The sequence below is a fragment of the Rattus norvegicus genome, chromosome 18 (assembly GCF_021556685.1).
Source record: "Rattus norvegicus strain SHRSP/BbbUtx chromosome 18, alternate assembly SHRSP_T2T, whole genome shotgun sequence".
Classification (NCBI taxonomy): Eukaryota; Metazoa; Chordata; class Mammalia; order Rodentia; family Muridae; genus Rattus; species Rattus norvegicus.
In genome coordinates this window covers 1,403,076-1,429,076 of record NC_141551.1, presented here as the reverse complement: position 1 = coordinate 1,429,076, position 26,001 = coordinate 1,403,076, and the positions used below count along the sequence as shown (strand labels likewise).

Sequence of the window (26,001 nt, the reverse complement as noted above, 5' to 3'; positions counted from 1 at the left end):
TACAGAAAGATAGAAATAATCCCATGAGTCCTATCAGACTACCATGGGCTAAAGCTAGTCTTCAATAACAATAAGGAAAGAACGCCCACATATACATGGAAGTTGAACAGGGCTCTCCTCAATGATAACGTGGTCAAGGAAGAAATAAAGAAATTAAAGACTTCTTTGAATTTAATGAAAATGAAGGTACAACATACCCAAATTTATGGCACACAGTGAAAGCTGTGGTAAAAGGAAAACTCATAGCTCTGAGTGCCTGCAGAAAGAAATAGGAGAGAGCATATGTCAGCAGCTTGACAGCACACCTAAAAGCTCTAGAACAAAAAGAAGCAAAATACTCAGGAGGAGTAGAAGGCAGGAAATCATCAAACTCAGAGCTGAAATCAATCAAGTAGAAACAAAAATGTCTATACAAAGAATCAACAGAACCAAAAGCTGTTTCTTTGAGAACATCAACAAGATAGATAAACTCTTAGTGAGACTAAACAGAGGACACAGAGAGTGTGTCCAAATTAAAATCAGAAATGAAAAAGGAGACATAACAACAGAATCAGAGGAAATTCAAAAAATCATCAGATCCTACTACAAAAGCCTATATTCAACTAAACTTGAAAATCTACAGGAAATGGACAATTTCCTAGACAAATACCAGGTACCGAAGTTAAATCAGGAACAGATAAACCAGTTAAACAACCCCATAACTCCTAAGGAAATAGAAGCAGTCATTAAAGGTCTCCCAACCAAAAAAAGCCCAGGTCCAGACGGGTTTAGTGCAGAATTCTATCAAACCTTCATAGAAGACCTCATACCAATATTATCCAAACTATTCCACAAAATTGAAACATGGAGCGCTACTGAATTCCTTCTATGAAGCCACAATTACTCTTATACCTAAACCACACAAAGACCCAACAAAGAAAGAGAACTTCAGACCAATTTCCCTTATGTATATTGATGCAAAGATACTCAATAAAATTCTTGCAAACTGAATCAAAGAGCACATCAAAACAATCATCCATCATGATCAAGTAGGCTCATCCCAGGGATGCAGGGATGGTTTAATATATGGAAAACCATCAATGTACTCCACTATATAAACAAACTGAAAGATAAAAACCACATGGTCATTTCTTTAGATGCTGAGAAAGCATTTGACACAATTCAACACCCCTTCATGATGTAAGTCTTGGAAAGAACAGGAATTCAAGGGCCATACCTAAACATAGTAAAAGCCATATACAGCAAACCAGTAGCTAATATTAAACTAAATGGAGAGAAATTTGAAGCATTCCCACTAAAATCAGGGACTAGACAAGGCTGCCCACTCTCTCCCTACTTATTCAATATACTTCTCGAAGTTCTAGCCAGAGCAATCAGACCACCAAAGGAGATCAAAGGGTTACAGAGTCAAAAGGAAGAAGTCAAAATATCACTATTTGCAGATAATATGATAGTATATTTAAGTGATCTCAAAAGTTCCACCAGAGAACTACTAAACCTGATAAACACCTTCAGGAAAGTTGCTGGGTATAAAATTAACTCAAATAAATCAGTAGCCTTCCTCTATACAAAAGAGAAACAAGCCAAGAAAGAAATTAGGGAAATGACACCCTTCACGATAGTCCCAAATAATATAAAATACCTCGGTGTGACTTTAACCAAGCAAGATCTGTATGATAAGAACTTCAAGCTTCTGAAGAAAGAAATTGAAGAAGATTTCAGAAGATGGAAAGATCTTCATATAGTAGAAATGGCCATTTTGCCAAAAGCAATCTACAGATTCAATGAGATCCCCATCAAAATTCCAACCCAATTCTTCATAGAGTTAGACAGAACAATTTGGAAATTCATCTGGAATAACAGAAAACCCAGGATAGCTAAAACTATCCTCAACAATAAAAGAACTTCCGGGGGAATCACTACCTGAACTCAAGCAGTATTACAGAGCAATAGTGATAAAAACTGTATGGTATTGGTACAGAGACAGATAGATAGACCAGTGGAATGGAATTGAAGACCCAGAAATGAACCCACACACCTATGGTCACTTGATTTTTGACCCAAAACCATCCAATGGAAAAAAAGAATTTTCAGCAAATGGTGCTGGTTCAACTGGAGGGCAACATGTAGAAGAATGCAGATCGATCCATTCTTATCACCCTGTACAGAGCTTAATTTCAAATGGATCAAGGACCTCCACATCAAACCAGATACACTCAAACTAATAGAAGAAAAAATGGGGAAGAATCTCGAACACATGGGCACTGGAGAAAATTTCCTGAACAAAACACCAATGGCTTTATGCTCTAAGATCAAGAATCTACAAATGTGATCTCACAAAACTGCAAAGCTTCTGTAAGGCAAAGGACACTGTTGTTAGGACAAAACGGCAACCAACAGATTCAGAAAAGACCTTTACCAGTCCTACAACTGATAGAGGGCTTATATCCAAAATATACAAAGAACTCATGACGTTAGATTGCAGGGAGACAAATAACCCTATTAAAAAATGAGGTTCAGAGCTAAACAACGAATTCACAGCTGAGGAATGCCGAATGGCTGAGAAACACCTAAAGAAATGTTCAACATCTTTAGTCATAAGGGAAATGCAAATCCAAACAACCCTGAGATTTCACCTCACACCAGCGAGAATGGCTAAGATCAAAAACTCAGGTGACAGCAGATGCTGGCAAGGATGTGGAGAAAGAGGAACACTCCTCCATTGTTGGTGAGATTGCCGACTGGTCCAACCATTCTGGAAATCAGTCTGGAGGTTCCTCAGAAAATTGGACATTGAACTACCTGAGGACCCAGCTATACCTCTCTTGGGCATATAGCCAAAAGATGCCTAAACATATAACAAAGACACATGCTTGACTATGTTCACAGCCGCCTTATTTATAATAGCCAGAAGCTAGAAAGAACCCAGATGCCCTTCAACGGAGGAATGGATACAGAAAATGTGGAACATCTACACAATGGAATATTACTCAGCTATCAAAAACAATAACTGTATGAAATTCATAGGCAAATGATGGTACTGGAAAATATCCTGAGTGAGATAACCCAATCACAGAAAAAAAACACCTGGTATGCATTCATTGATAAGTGGATATTAGCTCAAATGCTCGAAATACCCTAGAAGCACAGAACACATGAAACTCAAGAAGGATGACCAAAATGTGAATGCTTCATTCCTTCTTTAAAAGGGGAAGAAGAATATCCTTGGCAGGGAATAGGGAGGCAATGTTTAGAACAGGGGCTGAAAGAACACCCATCAGAGCCTGCCCCACATGTGGCCCATACATATACAGCCAGCAAAGTAGATGAGATGGATGAAGCAAAGAAGTACAGGCTGACAGGTACCGGATGTAGATCTCTCCTGAGAGACACAGCCAGAATATGTCAAATATATAGGCGAATGCCTGCAGCAAACCACTGAACTGAGAAGGGATCCCCAATGAAGGAATCAGAGACAGAACTGAAAGTGTTTGAAGGGGCTTGAGAACCCATATGAACAACAATGCCAACCACCCAGAGCTTCCAGGAACTAAGCCACTACCCAAAGACTATACATGGACTGACTCTGTGCTCCAACTAAATAGGTAGGAATGAATATCCTAGTAAGAGCACCAGTGGAAGGGGAAGCCCTTGGTCCTGCCAAGACTGAACCCCTAGTGACTGTGATTTTTGGGGGGAGAGCGGTAATGGTAGAATGGGTAGGGGAACACTCATATAGACGGGGAGGGTTTAGGGGGATGTTGGCCTGGAAGCCACTAAAGGGAATAACAATTCCAATGTAAGTAGGAAATATTCAATTTAATAAGGATGGAGCGGAAAGAAAAAAGTGAAATCTCTCATTTGCTCCCAAACTCATCTTGATTCTCAAAGTTTGTGATAGCCTTCCACATAGCAAAATTTTATGAACAGCACTTGCTGCCTACCTGTCCGCATTCTCTGTTATGTGAAACAGATGAGGCCCTTGGTCTCTTATCTCTCATATAGATAGAAACAGACATAAACAATATATTCTTTACTGTTGGGTTCAAGATATATGTGAATGAAATTCATTCTGCTAGTTGCCCATGCCCTATAGGCTGTCCAGAGGTAGGTTGGAAAAGCAAATAATGTAAAGAGGCTCCTTCGTTCAGGTTTTAGAATGACTTCTTATTGTCTGTATACCTTAATGTTATATAATCCTACAAAATTACTTCAGTCGCTGTCCAGTTTGTGTGCATTTATTTGTTTAATGGCTCGTTAATAATATTTATGGGGAGAAGGTATCTTAGAGCTCCCCAGATTGCCAACTAAACAGAACACAACATATGTTGAACTAAGGTATTATGAAGTGTGCCTGTAGTCCTAGCAGATGAGGCAGGAGGCTCATAAGTTAAAGGCCAGTTGGCCTGTGTAGTGAGACCCTATCTCAAAAACAGCAAACTTGGAAAACAAAACAGTGAAATATGTGTGTAAATATAAAACTATTTTTATTATTTCTGAAGTGTATGTAGTTCTCTGGCACTAAAAGTCACTCAAACATGTACAACTATCTACCATTTAATTCCAAATGATTTGGCTTCTTTTACATTCTTAGTTCTATTTGACCTCTGTGTTACATTTCCCTTGTTCTTAAGTTCTTTCTAAGTGTTTCCTTCAGTTTCCTTGAGGTTCTTATTTCTTTATTACTCTGTGATTCCCATTGTACATTTTTGCATTGTTTAGCTCTCAAATGCCGTTGTTTCTGGGGATTTTATTCTTCACTCTGTTATTTCTTCTTTCATCTACTTTTGTTGTATAACTGCATCTGTTTTCACGGGCTACAAATACCCTTATGACTTCCAAATGTGACTCAAAGTTGGGGGGCAGGGGAAGACGTTTGAAGTAAAACTCAAATTGTTAGCTGCCATTTTGTTATCCGTAACTTAAGCTCCTTGGAGACCTTTAATTTAGTGTGTCCAAAACATTTTCTAGTTTATAGAAGCCAACATACAGGCTAGAAAATATAGTATAAACATTCTTAAACACATATAATCGTTCTCAGCTCATCCCTGTCAAGTTATTCAGAGAGTTTTTGTCTGCACTCAGTTTTAATGTTTAATTCAGTCTTTTATCTGGTTGTGGTTATGTTTTTTTTTTCTTTTTTCTTTTTTTCGGAGCTGGGGCCTGAACCCAGGGCCTTCCGCTCGCTAGGCAAGCGCTGTTCCACTGAGCTAAATCCCCAACCCCTGTGGTTATGTTTTTAACATCCTCCTAATTGCTCCTTTTCTACCCATGTCTTCTAGTTCTAATGCGTCATCTTATTTTATTGCCAGATTGTACTTAATTAAAGATGTCATATGCCACTGTCCTTTTTCCTCTTAAATTCTTGTTTCCAAATGGTATTGAAAGATAAAACACTCAAATTCCTACCCTGTTGTGTTATACTTTTAATGTCCCCTACCTTATTTTTTTACAGTTTTACCACCTACATGTTGTTCTTACCCTTTCTAGTCAGGAGCACTCTTGTTTTCCTCCAACTCCTTGCTTTTCTTCTTTGCTTTACCCTGTCTTCATCTTACTCATGCTTAGGTTTTAAAAGCCCTCAAAATTAGTCTTTTCTGTTTATGTATACCCTACTTAAAATAGTTGGCAGGTACTTTGTATTTGGTTTCTTGCTTTACTTCTGAACTTTGAGAGTGATGTTTTTGTTATTTTCTTCTCCGGTTCTCTACAGAAGAAAAGATGATTTATATAAATGATAATATCACCTTTAAGAAATGCAGAATTCTTTTTTAATTTTAAACATTTATGTATGCATATATGTGTGTGTATACACCATGAGTGGGTAGATGCCTTCAGAGGTCAGAAGAGGGTTTTCAGAACCCCTGAAACTGGAGTAACAAGCCTGATGTGGGTGCTGGAAATCAAACTCAGGTCTTCTGGAAGAGCAGCAAATTATCTAACCATCGACTGGGCCATCTCTGTAGCCCCATATTAATTTTATAGAACTTGGGAGGCATTCTTGCCCTAATTTATGGCTGCATATTCACATTGCTTGTATTGCACAGCTTTTCTACTGATCAGAGTGGAAGCCTGAGCCCCTCTTCTTTACTCTAGTGTGTAAACTCTCCTTAACCTTAGTTGGTGTATGCTTTAATTACACTAGATAATCTTTCCATTAATTTTATTTCTTAAAACATCTTGTGTTATGTCTATGGATGGTACTGAAAAACATAGATCATCCCACCTTAATATAAAGTTAAAATATTTGATGGTAGGTCCAAACATCTAGTAGACAGATGCAGCTGGTAGAGGTGGCCAGATTTTCATTAATAAGTATATTACCAAGCTCAGTCATCTAGCAAAAGACAGGCAGAATTGTTGCATTTAACAATATGACCTGAGTTTACTCTTAAGATTTTTAACTACATGACTAAAATGAATAAGTTGTCTGTTATTCCTAGCAATAGGGAGGCAAACTATAGTCAAACTAAAAGTGGGAATATTCAGGACTTCACATGCTTAACCTAGTCTCAATGTGATATGAGTTATAGAGATAGCTGCTAATTTTCACTTTACAGTCAAGAGAACACAGGCTCACAAAGGTTATTTCATCTGTCTTGTCACTAGCCTATAAGTACAAGTGTGTTTTTTCTTTGGAATGTAATTGTTTAATTTTTTTTAAGCTTGAAAAATTGTGACCTATCTGGAATTCATCACTTTATTAGTATGATCCAAAATCTTTGTTCTCTATAATAGTAATCATAAACTGCATAAAGAGGAAGAGCAATTCTTTGTAATGAAGACATTTTAGAATTACCTGTACTGTGCCTTCTACTCTATCATATAGCAAGATACAGTTTCAGTACAAGCATTCCCTTGGTTGTTTGGATTACTACACTTTCACAGTGCCCACCACTTGTTTACATAGGTAAATGTTTAGTTTTGAAAAGCCAAAAGCTTCTGTTTCTCTTTTCCTGTTTGTTGTCCTAGAAGGTACATTAAGAAAGTAAGCCCTGTGAACACCTAGTATGTTTTTGTAGTTAAATATGTGTACAACTTCATATGTGATTATGTATGTTTTAGTTTAAATTTTATGCTTCGTTAATTATTATTTAGGTATTATGTAAAGCTTTTTTAGTCACAAATGTAGGGCTTTGCTGAACACCTGTGAAATGAAGATAAATTTAGAAGGGTAAGTGGAATGTAAAATTTCATATTCTTGTAAAGTGAGTATGTGAATCATAATCACATGAAGTCAGCCTAGTAATTTTCCTACTCTACTAGAAGATTTAGAAAGTTAAAAAAAAAAGCTATATATGTAATTAAAAAAAATAGAACCTTGCTCTTCCCTATGTAACCTTGTAAAGGGTACTAAATGAGCGCAAGGCAAATTGAAGAGAAGACATTAAATATTCAAACCAGAAAATATTCTAGTGTGCTAACACTAGCTGCTGTTTGTCTTTTCTTTAGGATGGATTGGATGCTTTGGTTTATGATTTGGATTTTCCTGCCTTAAGAAAAAACAAAAATATTGACAACTTTCTAAGCAGATGTAAGTACTTTTTATAGAGTTTATTGTTGCTGTACATGGAACTGTATCAGATATTCAAGCCTCTTTCCCCTTCTGTTGCATTCTTATTATTTATCTGAATTCTATGTAATATTAGTACAAAGACTGACACTAGCTGCTGCACTAACAAGGTACCTTGTGAATGAAATTTTAGAAGCTAGTTTAGATGCCTGTCAAGAACATGTACAAAGTAGTTTGGGTAAAGGAGGATGAAAAGTATATAGCTAAAATAAAAATATGTATTTTAAAATGTATATATGTGCATATTCAAGTTTTAACACTATTATTTGATTCCTATCTTTGTTTATAAAAGAGTTAATTACTGTATTTGGAAACCTACAGGTAAAAATTGGTACATATGACAAACCATCATAAAATTAAAATGTTTTCTCCTTGACAGCTGTTTATATATGCTTATTATAGGTGTTCTTTTCTAAAAATTTAGATTTTGAAATCATTTAAAAATGTGATTTAAGTTAAATTAGTTTGGAATTTTAAAAAATTGTAGTAAGAAGTAGATTGTAAAATCCTTCCTAGCCCATTTATTTCTGTTCCAAAGTCTTAATTTAGTCATATAAAATAGTTGTATTTTTTGTTGTTGTTGTAATTTCTTTTTGTTATTTCTACACAGTAGAGTTTGAATTACTTATTTTATACTTTTGTCAGATTTTTCTTCAAAATCAGTTTTAATTTTGTCATGGGAGTTCGGTACCAAATTCTGATTTGCGAATCATTTTTTTCCTCAGTCATGAAAATTTAACTCAGTTCTTTGCACATACGTGCAAGTAGTCTACCATTGAGTTACATCCCCATCTCTCTAAATTGAGAAACTTTAGGTAGAAAGTTCTTGCTAATGTCTTGTAACTGAAAGAATTGGACAGTTCTGTCAGTTTGTTTATTGCTGTACTACAGAACATAGTGAAATAACCAAAGATGGCCTACTTTTTATTTGGTGGTAGACAAAGGGCAGGGGGTGATCATCAGTCTAGAGGTAGAAGGTAGAGTATAATTTTGATATAATATGACATACTGGGAAAATAACCTTTTTAATCTACTATTCTTTTCTATCTGTTTCCTTTGTTTCAAACCACAACCCAAGATAACCTTGAACTCACAACAGTGCCCTGCCTCACACTTGAAAACTAGCATTCTGTATGTGAGCCACAATACCCAACTTAATTTTACTACTTTATTGCTTTTGTAATATTAAATATTCCATGTACTACATTTTATAAATAGAAACTTTAGCTAAGAGAGAAATAGTGAAGTCAAATGAAAGTAAAAATTTAAAGTGACCTTTTAAATTTAAATTTTAATTTATATAACTTTTTTGGAATATTAAGCTAGAGAAAAATGCAAGAAAAGTAATATTAATAAAACAAAACTTGAACAAATCATGCATACTGATTGTTTCTACCATAGTACAGAAATCAGTGTATTTTGTGATAGTAGTATATTAATAAGGGAATATATATTATTAGATGCAGAAAAACAATGCAATAAAATTTATATTCATAAATATCTTATGAAAGAAGTTTAATCTCAATAAAGGAAACCTGTAACTTAGATTTAATTCTTTTGTATGCACATATCCAGTTTTCCTAATTTTATTTGTTGAAAGGCAGTCTCTTTTCTTAGTGTATGTTTTGGCATGTGTAAAGGTAACTTTTATTCCCCTAATGTAATTATCATCTCCAAGGCTTAATGCCTCAGTCTGCTAACCTAGTCCTAGAACCTTCTAGCTTTCGTATAGTCTTATCAGGCCTAGAATGTTTCAGCCTTTAAGACTTACTGATGAATAAGCTCACCCTTCTTTGTTCTTTCTGAGTTCTGGATTGTTCAACTCAGCTATTCTGGCTCAAATTCCTCTCTAAGCTGATTGATTCAGTCTAGCTTCTCTCTAATTCTCTGACTGAATTGTTCTCATACTAACTTTGGCAATATGTTCTAGTCTTCTGGCTCCTTCTCATTCTCTCTCTCTTTGCAACCTGTCTCTCTGTAACTGTCCTTGTAAGACTGCCTCCTTTCTTTCTCTGCAGTGCTTCCTCAAGTAGCTTCCTTTTCTTCTCCCTTCTCATGTGAGTTGAGCATATCCAATTCTGTAAAATCTTTGTCTGATCTGCCACTTCGTCTGCCACTCAATTAGACATCACTTTGAAACATGGGTGCTTCCTTCTACAAATAACTTTACCTTTATTGTTTGAGATTAAAGGTGTCTAAGGGTCTGTTTGTATTCCAGCCAGAGGGATTAAAGGTGTGTGGTAAGGAAGGGTATGTCTGTACTCCCGCCAGAGTAGCAGCAAAATTTATAATTATTTGCAAACTGAAAAGTTTGCTTATGACCTATGCCTGTAATCTTGCAGTTAGGAGGCTTGCATTTGAGGCCATCTTGAACTTCATAGTGAAGAAAAAGCTTAGAAGAAAGAGGGGACACTTACTGGACATGGACTGCAGGCTAGTAAAAATATAATGGTTGAGGGATTGAGTTAAGATAGGAATATTGTTAAGATGAAAAGCAAATATATGTGTATGCGCTAGAAGGTATTCATTCAGCATATACAGGCATGCATGGTGCTAACCTGTCAGTTCTCTAGTCCTTCATTTGTTTTCAGCATAGGAGTCAGCAGTGCAATTTGCAATGGGGGTGCAAATAAGTGGGAGGTTTATTGGCGATGAGAAAAACACAAAAATGTGAAATATGGCATCTTACTTGGGGTTTCTATTATTGTCATAAAACATCAGGACCAAAGACATAGATAGGAAAGGGTTTCTTTTGACTTACATTTCCACATTGTAGTCCATCATTTAAGGGACTCAGGGTAAAAACTTGGAAATAGGAACTGATGCAGAAACAATGGAGGAATACTGCTTTGCTGGATTGCTCCTCACAGCTTGCACAGACTCCTTTCTTATATCACCAGCCCAGGAGTGGCAACGCATACTACAAACTGGCCCTCCCAAATCAATAATTAATCAAGAAAATGCCCCCAACAAGCTTGCTCAAAGGCCAAGTGAATATATTTTCTCACTTGAAGTTTTCTTCTCACTTTTTAAATGACTCTGGCTTATGCCAAGTTTACATAAAAATAGCCAGTACATATGCTGTATTGTAGAGTGGGAGAATATTAGAAATTAGAGTGTATATTGAAAGTAAATTTCCTAATTCCATGATTATTAAAGCTAGCTTGATATGTATGATTATGAGTTTAAATAAGAAATGCAGTTTTATGTGCTTATCTAGACATGCTGAGCTGCATAAGTGCAAATTTCGAATAACTGGAGAATTCAATTTAAAATAGGATTGTGGTTTTGCCAAACTAAGTGCAGAAGAATGCAAGGTACATGGAAGAGAGTGATCATCTAAGTCTTTAAGGATTAAAACAAGAGAAATTTGGAGAAGTCAGTAAACGAAAGACTTGTATAGTTTTCCTGAGAGTCAGTAGATTTGCAGCCACAGTGGCGACTGACGTCACCTGTTGTGCGTCTGGGACCAGTGTCTTAAGTGAGGTGAGAGAGAAGAGGCCATTTATCACTTGAGAGCTTCAGAAAAAAGTGTCCCCCGGTGAGAACCTGGTTTCTTTAAAGCCCAAGATAAGGGTAATTTTTACATTTTTAATAATTGGAAAGTTAAAAGAGGAGAAGGAGGAATAATATGAAAGTAAAATGATCTCAAATCCAGATTTCAGTATTTATAAATAACAGCTTTATTGGAACATTGTCGTGCTTCGGTTTTTATTTGTTTGTTTGTTTGTTTCTTGTTTTGTTTTTTTTTCCAGATAGGGTTTTTCTGTGTAGACCAGGCTGGCCTTAAATTCTGAAATTCACCTTCCTCTGCCTCTTGAGTGCTGGGATCAAAGTTGTTCTCCAACACACCCAGCATCATACTCAGGTTTTAATGCCTCATTTGTGACTGGTTTTATCATCCAGTGGTTCAGTTGGATACATAAGTGGCCATTTCATTGCTTATGCAGTATAGTGAATGCCACATGTATCAAATGTTTTAGTTTTTATTTTAGTATATACTTGTTCTCAGGTATGTACTTTGTGTATCACAGGAATAGAAAAAAATGTACTGTAAATGTCCTTTTGAGGCATGTTGGAATATGGGTTATTCTTATCAAGTTAGGTAGTAAAACATTTCTATTGTGCAGTTGACAGAATAGCTGTGCTAAAGAGTACAGTGTGCAGTGATATTATCAGACTGATTACTAATACTCCCAATGCAGAGGACAGCAATAGTTATAAAGAACTAGAGCACCCAAAGTGGAATAGTTTCATCACAGTAGAATTCCTTCACCAAAAAATAAAAAATAAATAAAAGCAAAGGAAGCAAGGCCTCAGTCTTCTATGTTTACTACTGACTACTGTTTTTTAGCCCAACAAAGTTATTCACTAATGGTATGTGATAAATGGCAGCCAAATAAATGTGACAGAGAAACACTTTCTTAACATTGTTAGCTTTAGGGTAGAGTGCTTGGACCTGGGTGTAGTTAGAATTTGGACAAGAATAATTGCTCAAAGAATTAAGGAAAAAGAACAGCCATTACAATTTAAATGTTTTAAAGTCTATTTGAGCTTCTTATGTAGTAGCCCAGGCTTGTCTGAAACTCAGTCCTTTTGCCTCCACCTTTCAAGTGCTGGGTTTGTAGGCATGCATTCCCATGCTTAGTTTTGGCTTCAGTCTATCTGAGATAGTGCGCCTTAGAAGTTATCCTGTCCGGGTAGACTGTAGAAAGCTTGGTCTTATTTCCTTTATCATATACATTATTATTTATGAAAGTTCTCTTAGGGTTTTACTGCTGTGAACAGGCACCATGACCAAGGACAACATTTAATTACAGATTCAGTTCACTCCATTATTGTCAAGGGAAGAGCGTGGCAGCATCCAGGGAGGCATGGTGCAGGCAGAGCTAAGAGTTGTACATCTTCATATGAAGGCTGCTAGTGGAAGACTGACTTCCAAGCAGTAAGAATAAGGCCCTAAGGCCCACAGCCACAGTGACATACCTACTCCCAACAAGGCCACACCTCCAAATAGTGCCACTCCCTGGACCAAACATATACAAACGATCACAAAAGTGAAATAAACATAATTGCTTACTTATTTCTCTTCTCTCTAGAACAATGATTCTGAACTGGTGAGTTAAAACCCTTTTGGGAGTCAAACTACCTTTTCACAGGGATTCCTAAGACCATCAGAAAACATAAATATTTACATTCCAATTCCTAACAGTAGCAAGATTACAGTTATGAAGCAGAAATAAAAACAATTTTATGCTTAGGGTCACCACAGCATGAGGAACTGAATTAAAGGGTCACAGCATTATAAAGATTTGAGAATCATGGTTTTAGAACATGGCCTGCATGGGCCTGTTTCTCCCCATGTTCAAGAATAATATGCACTACTTAGAGACTGTGAGTGAATATTTATATTACAAGTATCCTTAATTCTCATCCCCACATCTTGTTCCTTTATAAGTTCCCTCATTTTAAGATGTTATATATGCCTCCTGCTTCTGTTTTTCTTAGTGCTGCTATGAGATGATAATAGAGGACAAAAAGCTGTGCTCTCTAATCCTTAATGGTTTTCCTGTTTATTCATGCCCTAATCTTGTGTATTTTGATATTAATTGGGATTTTTTAATAAATCTGATTATATGCTAGTAATGAGGACTAATAGTCATATTTTAGAATATTCTATGTTAGCATAATATAAGCTATAGAGCTCCCAAGATTATTTATATGTAAAGGGGAGGGTAAAATGACCAATAGTGTGAGAGAGATTAATTTATCTTGGATTCTTACCAAGCAACTATTAGATAGGAAGAGCTAGGTGTAGAGATGCACACCTTTAATCCTATTACTTAGGCAGAGCCAGATAGATCAGTTCGAGCCCACACAGTGAGTTCCAAGACAGCTAGGGCCGCATAGTTGAGACCATACTTAACATCCTCTTGGTTCCCCCCCCTCCCTAAATAATAAAAATAGGAAGGTGCTGTGCCATGGAAAACAAATAAGACTATTATACTGGTCTTTTCTTGACTTGTGTTACAGTGGAGATTCAGCCCAGGTTTCCTGTAGTTGGAATTTACAGATGCAGTAACACATTCAGTTATCTTAAACAGACTTGGGAAAGTCATCTAGCTGTGATCTGTTTTAAAGGAATCATAAATAGCATCCCTCTGCTAGGGAGTGCCTTTTGGTTAAGTAGTCCCAACTGGAAAAGTAAAGTCTGCAAGTTGGACTTTACTGTTGTCTGTGCTTAATTCTAAATTGATCCCTTGGTGAAATGATCTAGGGTGACTAGAGCCATAGAAAACTGAGTTTGACTCAAAGCTGACCTTTTTGGCTGGTCTAGAGCTCACTATGTAAATCAAGTGACCTTCAACTCAAAGAGATGTGCCTGCTTCTGGAGTGTTGTTAAAGGCATGTGTCACTCTGCCAAGCAAATGATAATTTTCTAACAAGTGACTTAGAGACAGAGTTCAGGCTCCTTAACCAAATTGGGGCTCCCCAGTCTCTTCTACTACTTCACCACAAACATACTAATCTAGGCAGAGCCCTTGTATACACAGTTCTGCTGTTCCATCACTTAAATGTTGTCTTCATGACCTTCCATGGCTAACAACTACTTTCATTTCAAATATGTTTCAGGTTTTTTCCTAACAGTTTTCTGTCCATGGCAGGCTTTAATCGATACCTTCTTAGTTCCTCACAAACCATGCTTATCTCTTTTATGTTAGATTGTTTTGAATTAGAATCTCCCCACTCCCAACTCCCCAGAAAAGGTTTCACTGAGTAGCCCTGGATATTCCGGAACTCACAAGAGTAACAGAGTTACTATTACCTTTCCATATTTCTAATAATTACTTTAGGACCTGATGTAGAGTAGGCATAAATATTTATGTAATAAATAGGTGGGATATTGACTGTAACTTTGTAGTAGGTCTTGCAGTACTGTGACCTGGGAAGTTATTAAATATATTTTCCCTGTATAGAAATTTATTAACTTTGTATATGTCTGTTGGTCATAACCTACACAAATATTTTAGTTTGAACATTTTAACAAAAAGGCAAGAATATTATAGCTACTTTTATTAGGAACTAGAACTTTAATAGTTTTATGTGTGTAGATAACATTGAAATGGGAAGCTTTTCCATGCCATCTCACTCCAGTGTTGACCCTCAGGGATTAAAAAAATAGCACTATTTTAATCTAGGACCAAATTAGGAGGTAACTATCTAGGGGGAGATTTGTAAATTATTGTTATCTGTAGCATGACAGGTTGATATAAGTAATTGCATTAATTCCCCACTACATGTTTTAAATTCAAGTGTAGCTTCAGATTAATGCTACAAGTTTAAAGATTGCCAGTTAGAAATTTAACTTTTATTCCTTAGTACATGTGCCTTTGATATATTGAATTTGGTTTTTGGCAGGTATATATTTGGGGGGGGGGGGGGGGATAGGGTTTTTTTATGTGGCCCTGGCTGTCCTGGAACTCACTCTAGGCCAGGCTGGCCTCAGATTCACAGAAATCTTTCTCTGCCTCCCAAGTACTAGGATTAAAGGCATTTACCACCATTCCCAGCCAGAATTTATATATTTTTTAAAGGATCATCTTACATGATTCACATAAACAACATAAACAAATTTTTATTTGTTGATATAAAACATCTACCTATGTTTTCTTAATAAGATCTGATATTTACCTAAAATACCAGAAATAATAATATTATTGTCATTAGCAATAATAATAATAATACAGCATTTGCATTTAGCTTGGGCATGTAGTTCAATTGGTAAAATACACTTGCCTAGCATAAACAGAGCCCTGGGTTTGACCACCAGTATTATGTAAATGTAGGACACATAAGATACTTTCTTTAAAAAATAAAAAATAAAACCACAGCAGTTTTAGTGTTTAAAACTTTGTCATTAGGTTTCTATTAAAATTTTCGGTACGATAGTGAAATCATTACTGAATTTGAAACAATTCTCAGCATATTAAGTATTTTTCTATATTATAACTTTAAATTTCACATATATCAATGATATCAAGTGATAGAGTACTGGAGCTTAAACGGAGGACAGTTAAGTATTTCACCATTGACCTACATCCCAGCCCTAATTTGTAATGAAGTGATCTTTTTTTATTGTGTTTTTGAGTAATTTGGTTGTAAAATAAGTAGTGTTTATTATAATAATGCATTAGTGACTTAATTATATTTTTCATACAGATAAAGACACAATAAATAAAATTAGAGATTTACGGATGAAAGCTGAAGATTATGAAGTAGTAAAGGTAATCGGCAGAGGTGCATTTGGAGAAGTTCAATTGGTAGGTTACCTTACTCAGATTTTTCTTTAAAACAACTTTTTTTTAAATGAAAAAGCATTACCCCATTTAACACATTTAGAAAAATAATTGTCTTCATAGAACTGTTTCTTAAAATGGCGCTGGCATTTTTGCGTAAGGCCAAAACCTTAGATTAGATACCATAGTAGTCGGAAACTGTTTCTCCAAGCGTTGCAGTAAACGTGTTCTGTCTCACAGAACAAAACCTTTGCTCCTAATTCTATGTAGAGTGCTATGGAATAAAGTTCAATGAATAGGGCAGCATATATGATGGGACAAACTGGGAAATACAGGAACCAGAGGGTTTGTTGATTTATTTTATTTTTAATTGTATTCTGGTAATTAAAGTCTTTACCCTACCTAATTGTGAGCAGAAGAGAAGAAACAGAAATAGCTAAATTATTAAATATGAAAGTCATGTAGTAAGTTGTTGAATGAAACATTGAGCTTTACATGTTAACTAATGGTTTGTTTTCAATTTTAAAGGTAAGGCATAAATCCACCAGGAAGGTTTATGCTATGAAGCTTCTCAGCAAATTTGAAATGATTAAGAGATCTGATTCTGCTTTTTTCTGGGAAGAAAGGGACATCATGGCATTTGCCAATAGTCCTTGGGTTGTTCAGGTATGGTTTTGATTATATTTTCTTAATGCTGTACTGGTTTGTTAAAAACATATCTAAGAAGTTTATTTTTTAGAACAGTAATAACTTATTAGTGGTTGTAAAATGGTCATTTTTAAAGTCAAAATTTATTTTGTTGAATTATGTTTAGAAAAGTGAGAACAAAATGATTACTTTTTTGTAGAATTTAATCTGCTTTAAGTATTCTACATTATCTTTAATAATGATATTTTTTTGTGAAAACATGAGGTCCCTTTACTTTTTTTAACTGCCTAGTTATGCAAATGTGTCTCTAATTTAAATTAAACAATGGGGAAATCAGAAGATTGAGTTTCACTAAGTCCACAAGTATCCTGTGTTGGCCTTAAGTTGTCAGGACCAAGGAATGTGACTCTACCACCACACACATAGCACACAAACATACAAAATAAGTGAAATAATTTAAACATGTAACTAAAATGATTAAACCTGTTGAGAAAAATGAAACATGAAGGCTTTAAGAAATCTTTATACGTCTGGTGTTTTTTCCCTGGGGTTTGCTTTTTAGTTTTGTTCTAAACTTGTGTTTACTTAAAATTTGTTTGATTTTTTTTTTTATTTTAACTTCAGCTCTGAACACATAATAGATTAATGCTTGATATTCTTAGTTTCTTGCTAATGATTTGGTCTTCCTTCTAAGAGTCCAGAAAGTCAATTGTTATTAGGTTAGAGGTTAATGATTGATTATTTTGTTTACTAGAAATTTGGTAAACCTGTGCCAGCAACCAGGCATCCAGATGCTATTGAGTAGTAAGTTTGTAAGTAAAAAAGTTTAGTTCCTTATCCTCTTGTAGAAGAGATTACAGTCAGTCAGAAACATGGAGATAGAGAGGCTAAGCAGATTTCCAGAGCTAGGCAGCTAATACACTATAGTGGAGCCAAAGCCCAATTTATCAGACCTCAGAGCTCTGATGTTCATTGTAAAGTCAACACTAAACGTCTCATGTGCATGTTAAAAACCAGAAGTACAGTATTTCCTTGCCTAAGAAATTTGTTTGTTCTTATTGAAACTGTTAGAAATAAAAACCTCTCAGTATAAAAAAAAAATTAGAGCTGTGAAGAGGAAGTGACTCCATTTGCCTCTTGGAATATTCAGTTTATAGCTCTTTGGTGTGTATAGTATTCTTGTGGCATTTATGCTTGCGCTGAGTTAGCCTGAACTTATAGCTCTTCTACAATTAAACCATTTCCTTTCATTTTACATTAGTATCTTTAGCAGGTTTTATATGAAAACAAAATGCTGCAAAAATCATTCTAATTTTTTTAATTTGTAGCTTTTTTATGCATTCCAAGATGACCGATATCTCTATATGGTGATGGAGTACATGCCTGGTGGAGACCTTGTAAACCTGATGAGCAACTACGATGTGCCTGAAAAGTGGGCACGATTCTATACTGCAGAAGTAGTTCTCGCATTGGATGCAATCCATTCCATGGGTTTTATTCATAGGTAAAGATAGCAATTCTTTCAGTTTCTTATTTTTTAAAAGGAGTAGTTGAAAGAAAATGTAAACATCACTTAATATTTCCTATTTCCAAAATACCTCATTTCCTCCCCTGTATACAGATAGCATTTTAGAATTGTAGTGCATTTAGTTTAATCTTGTTATAAATAATATTCTTAATAATCTTAGTCTAATTTTATAACTTCTATATTATACATTAAAAAATAAATTGTAAAGTGCTTTCTAAATGTTGTGTGAACATTTTATTACTATATTATACATAATAGGTTTGTTCTTTATCACACCTGTATATAATGTATTTTGATCATACTTACCTTTTCATTACCTTTTCATGTCCCCCTACTTATTTTCCTGTACCCAATCAATTTCTCTCATACTTTAATATCTTTTTACGCCTCTATGACTTTTCTGGTATCCATACTATGGTCTGTCATGGTCTTATTTGGAGTCCCTTAAAAATGAAAAAAATTAAGGACAAATAATTAATTAAATTTTATATTACACCTAGAAAATTTTTGCATCTTTAAAAAATTGTTTATCTTAGTAGGTTCTCTACAGAATTATTTGTGTCTAAATTTACTCCCAAGCACAAGGTCATGAAACCATTTTAGAATGGTTACATGAAAATATTGTTTCATATTTTGGGGATTTAAATCATGAACTACTCTCATACATAAATAAAGCAAACACCACTTTAACTGAGGTTGCTTATAGAGTAGTTGAGGTGTTATTTTCAGGAACATAAACATTTACAGTGGCAACACCACTGAACCCCAGGCAGACATTAGCTACCAGTAGCTCCTGAGAGGGCTGAAGCTGGGATTTATTTTAAATACAGTTTATTAAAGTAATGAATAATTAAAAGTACATTCATTGTAATTTAATTTATTGTGAAAACATCCCTTGAGTCTTATGTACAGCTACTGTGCTGCATATCAGGAATCCCAAGTGAAAGTGAATTAGATTCTGTTCTGGGGTCATTCATACCTTTCTTATTATAATGTTTTGTCTGACATTTATTTCTAGATGACATGTATTTTTGTGCTTAATCTCTCAAGTTACTCATTTTCTTACCATCAAACTATAGCTCAGGCTTTTAACCCTAGCACTTGAGAGGCAGAGGCAGAGGCAGAGGCAGAGACAGGCAGATCTCTGAGTTAGAGACCAGGCTGGTCTAAAGTTCCAGGACATCCTGAGTTATACAGAGAAACCTTGTCTCGAAAAACAAACAACTAAACCAAACTGTGTTTTGGGTTGTTTGTTTGTTTGTTTGTTTTGTTGTTTTTTTAAAAAGTCAATGTGTAAAGGAATGTTTTGATGTACTTGAGTTTCTAGGTGTGGATAAGAAGCACATGCAGTGTAGGTAGGTTAAGAGGATTTGATGTACAGTAACTGCTTCCTAGTTTTTATCCGTGTCTGATGTGTTTGATCAATGTTTTGTTGTTTGTCTTTCCCTCCCTCAGAGATGTGAAGCCTGACAACATGCTGCTGGATAAGTCTGGACATTTGAAGTTAGCCGACTTTGGTACTTGTATGAAGATGAATAAGGTTAACTTCAAAATTCTAATTTTGTTTTTAATTGAAGAGGGTATTTCTTTAGAAAGTGCTATTAAGAATACACTAACTGTGGGAGCTGGCAAGATAGCACTGGCTGCTTTTCCAGAGTTCAATCCCCAGCAACCACATGCTCACAATCATCTAGCAAGTGTATATGCAGATAGAGCACTCACATGTACTCATAGACATAAAAATAAGTAAATCTTCAAAAAAAAAAAACCAAAAAGAGGTTGGGGATTTGGCTCAGTGGTAGAGCGCTTACCTAGGAAGCGCAAGGTCCTGGGTTCGGTCCCCAGCCCCGAAAAAGAAAAAAAAAAAAACCCAAAAAGAATTCCCTAACCAGCTTGGGGGGGTATGGTCCTTGCCTTTAATCCCAGCCCTTTGGTGGCAGAGGCAGGTGGATCTCTGAGTTCAAGGCCAGCCTGGTTTACAGAGTTCCAGGACAGCCAGGAGTACACAGAAACCTGTCTCAAAAACCAAAACAAACAAAAGAATTCACTAACCATATCTGGATTTGTCAAAAATCAATGTGATATATTTGTTGTTCTTAACACCATAGTTTCAGTGTTGTATTCATTAACTAGTAGGTAGTTTTCCCTCTCTAGGGTAAGTGTAGATAGATTGCCATATTGACTGACACTTTCATAACAGCTCTGTCACATACATTACTGATAACTAGAAATGGTATTAGTGTAAATGTCACTAAGTGTTAACATTAAGATTTTCATAAAAATTAGATTTAAATGTCTTAGAAATATGAAAACTTTAGTTGTCTTAACATAAAATTTTGTCACAGTTTAAAAGTAAGAGAAACTTACATTCACTGTATACTAATACATACAGCTGAAAGGAAAATGCTACCTTTTTTTCTTTGGTTGTAAAGGTTAATGTATTATATTTCAAAACAGAATAGCTAGAAATGTACAGTTATTTTGAAAGATATGTTAATTAAAAGGAAACATTACATGCAAATTAGGAAGAGGACATTAAAATGTGGATCTGGTAGTTACTTTGAGTTAACACTATCAAGTCATTTGCCTTATATACTGGTCCATGTCATATCTGTACAGTTAACTTCTGTGTATTTTTATCATGGTTTCTAGCATGGCTAAATCAGTCAGATATTTTGGTTAAAAATAATGAAGTATTTATATGCACTAAAATGATTTGTTATATAATCTCAACCTGTTTGCCTTGATTTTGTCTCTGGAATTGCTATGCAGTCATCACATTTAGCGGTTAGAGTATGAAGTGGTGGCCTCTTGTGAGTACTATAAAACAAACACATGGTTTTGTGCACTCAGTGATACATAATTAGGTTGTGAATGCAGTATCTATGTATGATTTACATTTAGGTTTTTTTTCAAATTTGCACCTTAAAAATATTTTTGTTAGCACATACAAGTGAGTTTTACTGTGCTGTTTCCATGTATTATCCTTTGTATTCATCTGCAACACCCTGTGCTTCCTTATTGGTCCCCCTCCTGTGAATAGTGTTCTCCTCGGTTTTCATGTCCCATGTGCTCCATTATCATCATTCTTTGCTTCCCTTGCCTCCTTTCTTTTCTTGGTCTCTTTTCTGCCTGTGTGTACACATGCATACATACTTACGTGTGTGTGTGTGTGTGTGTGTGTGTGTGTATGCACGCATGAGCTTAAACCCAGATTCAGTGTGTGAGAGAAGAAATGCATTTGTCTTAAGTCTGACTTACTTTGCTTCTAGATCATTCATTTCAAGATGCCATGATTTCACCTTTTTATATAGCTGGATAAATTGCATTGTTTCTACTCATTTAATGATGGATTTCTAGACTGTCTTTGATAGCAATTGTGAATAATGTGTTAAATTTTGATAAGGCATTTATAACACAGTTTTTCTTTGGGTTATATTAAGAAGAAAACCATTAAAGGTAATTAAATTCTAATCCAGGCTTGCTGCTCCTTTTAGGAAGGTATGGTACGATGTGATACAGCAGTTGGAACACCTGATTATATTTCACCTGAAGTATTAAAATCACAAGGCGGTGATGGCTATTATGGACGAGAGTGTGACTGGTGGTCAGTTGGTGTATTTTTATATGAAATGCTTGTAGGTGAGTAAAGGAGGGCTTTGTGTGTGTGTGTGTGTGTGTGTGTGTGTGTGTGTGTGTGTGTGTGTGTGTGTGTGTGTGTTTCATCTCATGTTTGTCTGTGTACCACGTGTGTGCCTAGTGTCTGCACAGTTCAGAAGGTGGGGAACAGAGCCTGGGTCCTGCGTAACACAAGTGTTCTTTAGGCATTTCTCTAACTCCTGTTTTTGTTTTAAGTATCTAATGTTTTTCATCTCAAACCCACCACTTGGCTTTTTCTCATGTAATACTTAAAATATTAAATTTGTAGGAAATAGGGAGGGCGGCAATGGGGGGAGGATGGGGAGGGGAGCAGCCATAGAGAAGGGGAGGGGGAAGGGGGATGTTTGCCCGGAAACAGGGAAAGGGAATAACACTTGAAATGTATACAAGAAATACTCAAGTTAATTAAAAAAAAAAAAAAGAAAGAAAAAAAATTTTGTAGGAAATAAACAAGATCCCTAACCTGTTTTGTCTCTTTTTTTTTTTTTTGGTTCTTTTTTTTCGGAGCTGGGGACCGACTGTTTTGTCTCTTTTAAAAGGTCTTTAACAGGCTAATTTTGTGATGTGTTTATTTTACTATATTAAATATATACTTTTAGTTTAATAAGTATTTTTTTTTAAACCAAGTAACTGATTTCTTCCTTTAACGTATTTTTGTATATGTTTTTCTGTCATTGTTTTTCAGGTGATACACCTTTTTATGCAGATTCTTTGGTTGGGACGTACAGTAAAATTATGAACCATAAAAATTCACTTACTTTCCCTGATGATAATGACATATCAAAAGAGGCGAAAAATCTCATTTGTGCCTTCCTTACGGACAGGTAAATAATTTTGACACTGAGTTTGCTTCTGTTATTACATGCTCACGCCCCAGCATACAAGTTAGCCCTCTCTCTTCTCAAATTCAGGTCGTCAGGCTCCTACAGCATGCACTTTTTCTGTGCAACCATCTCATCAGCCTATATACTTCTTTAAGTTCTAAGGCATTCTCATTTTGCTGCTCAGTTTTTAAGGTTCATATTTGACCTCTCTTGGCAGGTGAACTATTAGAATATAAAAGCTGATGTCTTGAAAGTTTACGATAATAAAGCCTGATACAAGGTTAGGGTTTTCTGGTATCTTTTCTGTCTGTCAGTTTAGTGCACAAAAGCAGTCACCTGATAGCCAGATAATTCTTTTAACTTGATTAAATTATCAGACTGATAATTATCGAATCCTAATTTCTTTTCCTTCCCACACAGCCCTGGCTGTTTGGGAACTCACTTTGTAAAGCAAACTGGCCTTGAATTCACAAGGTGCTTCTGCTTCCCAAGTGCTGGGATTAACATTACCTGACACCACATCCAGCTAGGTTTTTTTCCCCCCTTTTTATTCTTGATGTAGTAAAACCTCTGGAATTTGGATGCATCTTTCATCACTGATTTATACTAATGGAAGGCATGTTTCTCTTAGTTATGTAAAAGTGATAACATTCCTTCAATTTATGACAGTTTTGCTTTGGTAATTTATAGTATTTAAATGAATGCCTTTCTTGTAGACATAGCTGTTGTGCCTTCCAGATGTAACAAGTGCTTATGAATATATGTGTTTTGAATTTAAAAAGTGGGACTTTGCATATACTTTTGTAGTTCACTGTAATATGTTATAGTGCTGGAAATTGAATCTAGGACTTAAGATACAGGAGAGGGAAAGTGAGAGTTTAGTTCAGTACTTACTTATGTAAGAACTTGGATTAAATTATTTTTAGTTTATGCACTAATTATTTGAAAAACAAAAAACAAAATCATGTTTAATGTTGATCAGATATTATTAATTTAAGTACTAGCAGAAGCCTAGTACTTATAAGTATATTTTAATTTGAGTATTACTTTAATTAAAATTAGTTTATCCTCAGTATTGTCGTTTAGAGCTTGAAAGACACATTTTTATTTAGATTTTTACATTTTAATGTATGGAACTATCTTGTGCTGTATGTTTGGTGCTAGTCATATAGGAATTAACAGGTTACATGGCATCTACTTCAAGTAACCTCATAGTTCTTTTGTGAGAAAATAGATATTATGCAGTGGTAATTACATTGAGGCGTAAGCTCTATATGCTAGAGAATCTGCCCTGAAAAAGAGTGAAAGCAGCGAAAACTGCTAACAAACTGTTATACATACAAAGCAATGTTTTTAACTTTTGAAAAATTTGGATTTGACGGTATTCCAATTAAACTTTTGATAGATAACATGTGGCACCAAGTCCCCGTTTTCCCTTTTGTTGAAGGCAAATTCTAGTTCATGATGTTTTCTAAAAGGGGGCTAATGATACTTTGAGGTTTTGTTTCTGTTCATTTTAAGATGGATGTGAATGACAGTTTGGCTGTAGGCTGAACCCAGGACTCTAAATGCTGTCACTGGACTACAGCCTCAGCGTAGCTTTAGCTGGTCTTGAGCTTTCACTCCTCCTGCCTCTCTACACATACGGTAGTCACTTTCCCCATTATCAGGTTTTAATTTATAAAAATGCTGAATAATTTTTAAAAATAAAGTAGAAATTAAAATTTTAAATGTTTCTGGAATTTTGGATAAAATTTGATATGAATTAAAGTTGTTTATACTAAAAGTTTACCACAGGCTTTAAAAACAATTAAAAGTCATTGTGTTTGATTAATCATATAAATATTTTCATATGGGTTTTATTAACAGAAAATAGGAACAAGTTCATGCTTTTATGTATTTTTCCCTTTTTTAATAAAATTTATTTAATATCAGTCTGTGCTTTATTTTCTGAAAATTTTGCTGATAATAGATTTTATAGGTGACAGAACTGCTCAGGTTTGCTGTTCTGCCATAAACAAATCTATACAAGCTATAATAAGATCTTAAATGATTACCTTTCTCCTCTAGAGAAGTGAGATTGGGCAGAAATGGTGTAGAGGAAATCAAACGTCATCTCTTCTTCAAAAATGATCAGTGGGCTTGGGAAACGCTCCGAGACAGTAAGTTCTTTTTTCCCTGGACATTCTAGAGTATTTGAAAGTTGTTATAGTAAGTTTGTCTTTCAAAATATTTATGTACAATTGATGAAATTCCCTAAACTAGTTAAAAAGAACAGTTGAGGGGCTGGGGATTTAGCTCAGTGGTAGAGCGCTTACCTAGGAAGCGCAAGGCCCTGGGTTCGGTCCCCAGCTCCGAAAAAAAAAAGAACCAAAAAAAAAATAGAACAGTTGATAGTTCTGGAGAGCTTTGGAGCTGTTCTCGTCATGCCCCTTGCACAGCATGCCATTCTGATAGAAATGGGTGGGCTCTTCAGTCACAGTTGATACTTGAGCATTTTTGAGTTGCTCTTCATTTAGGCCTAGTTATTTCTATATGAAAGCAATAAGTTGGAACAAATGGACAAGCTTTTTTCCTAATTCAATTAAAATTAAACTGAAAGGTGACGCTAAGTCCAGAATATAACTCAGTTTTATTTATGTTTACATTTTAACTTGGGGTAGAAATGCAGTTGTGAAATAAATTTAGTATGCTACAATTTAATTTTCAGTTCTTTTTTTTTATTTAATGTTTATTGTATATGAGTACACTGTAGCCATCCTCAGACATACCAGAAGAGCCTATCAGATCACATTACAGATGGTTGTGAGCCACCATGTGGTTGCTGGGATTTGAACTCAGGACCTCCGGAAGAGCAGTTAGTGTTCTTAACTACTGAGCCATCTCTCCAGCCCCCTAATTTTCAGTTCTTATAGAACATTTTCCTATTTTTTATAAAACAAAGTTAAATTATAAAGTAATCTGAAGAAAACTTTATATAATAGTTGTATTAAAATCACATATAATATTTGTAATATAATTATGTATAATATGTGCTATATAATATAAAAATCAGATTGCATATTATCTAATCATATATATGTAATTATGTAAAATATATTAAATGTATATTTTATTATATATTGTAATTTTATGATTATTAGATTGTTATGCTGTACATTAGCATCAAGTTATATAATAGCACTAAAGATGACCCAGACTTAGAAGAACAAGAATTCATTTTTTTCAATACTGAAGTTTCAGAAGTTTTTTGTTTGTTGTTGTTTTGTTTTGTTTCATTTTTACTTATTAAAAAAAGGACAGTTCTGCTAGCCCACCACCTATGAACAGTAATGGAAATGAGATTTCCTGGATAGTGTTAGGAACATTAGGACTGTGGAGTTCATTGAGACAATGAGTAGTAGTTCTTACTTGAAGAGAACATTTTACAGTTAATTTTTAAGTTCATGATGTAGATTTGCTAGTTTTAGT

At 35.1% G+C, this 26,001-nt stretch overlaps 1 protein-coding gene across 4 annotated transcripts in view; it reads left to right on the top strand.

The window, feature by feature from the left end:
- Positions 1 to 26,001, top strand: part of Rock1 (Rho-associated coiled-coil containing protein kinase 1) — a 121,813-nt gene that overhangs the window by 28,660 nt on the left and 67,152 nt on the right. For all 4 annotated transcript variants that reach the window (NR_171200.1, XR_015642465.1, NM_001389239.1 and 1 more), the window contains 8 exon segments: positions 7,453 to 7,534; positions 15,794 to 15,894; positions 16,399 to 16,536; positions 17,847 to 18,022; positions 19,502 to 19,586; positions 21,544 to 21,688; positions 22,392 to 22,530; positions 24,601 to 24,692. Coding sequence is in view for 2 of the 4 variants with exons in the window: in NM_001389239.1 (NP_001376168.1) it covers positions 7,453 to 7,534; positions 15,794 to 15,894; positions 16,399 to 16,536; positions 17,847 to 18,022; positions 19,502 to 19,586; positions 21,544 to 21,688; positions 22,392 to 22,530; positions 24,601 to 24,692 (958 nt within the window). In the remaining 2 variants the exon portion in view is untranslated.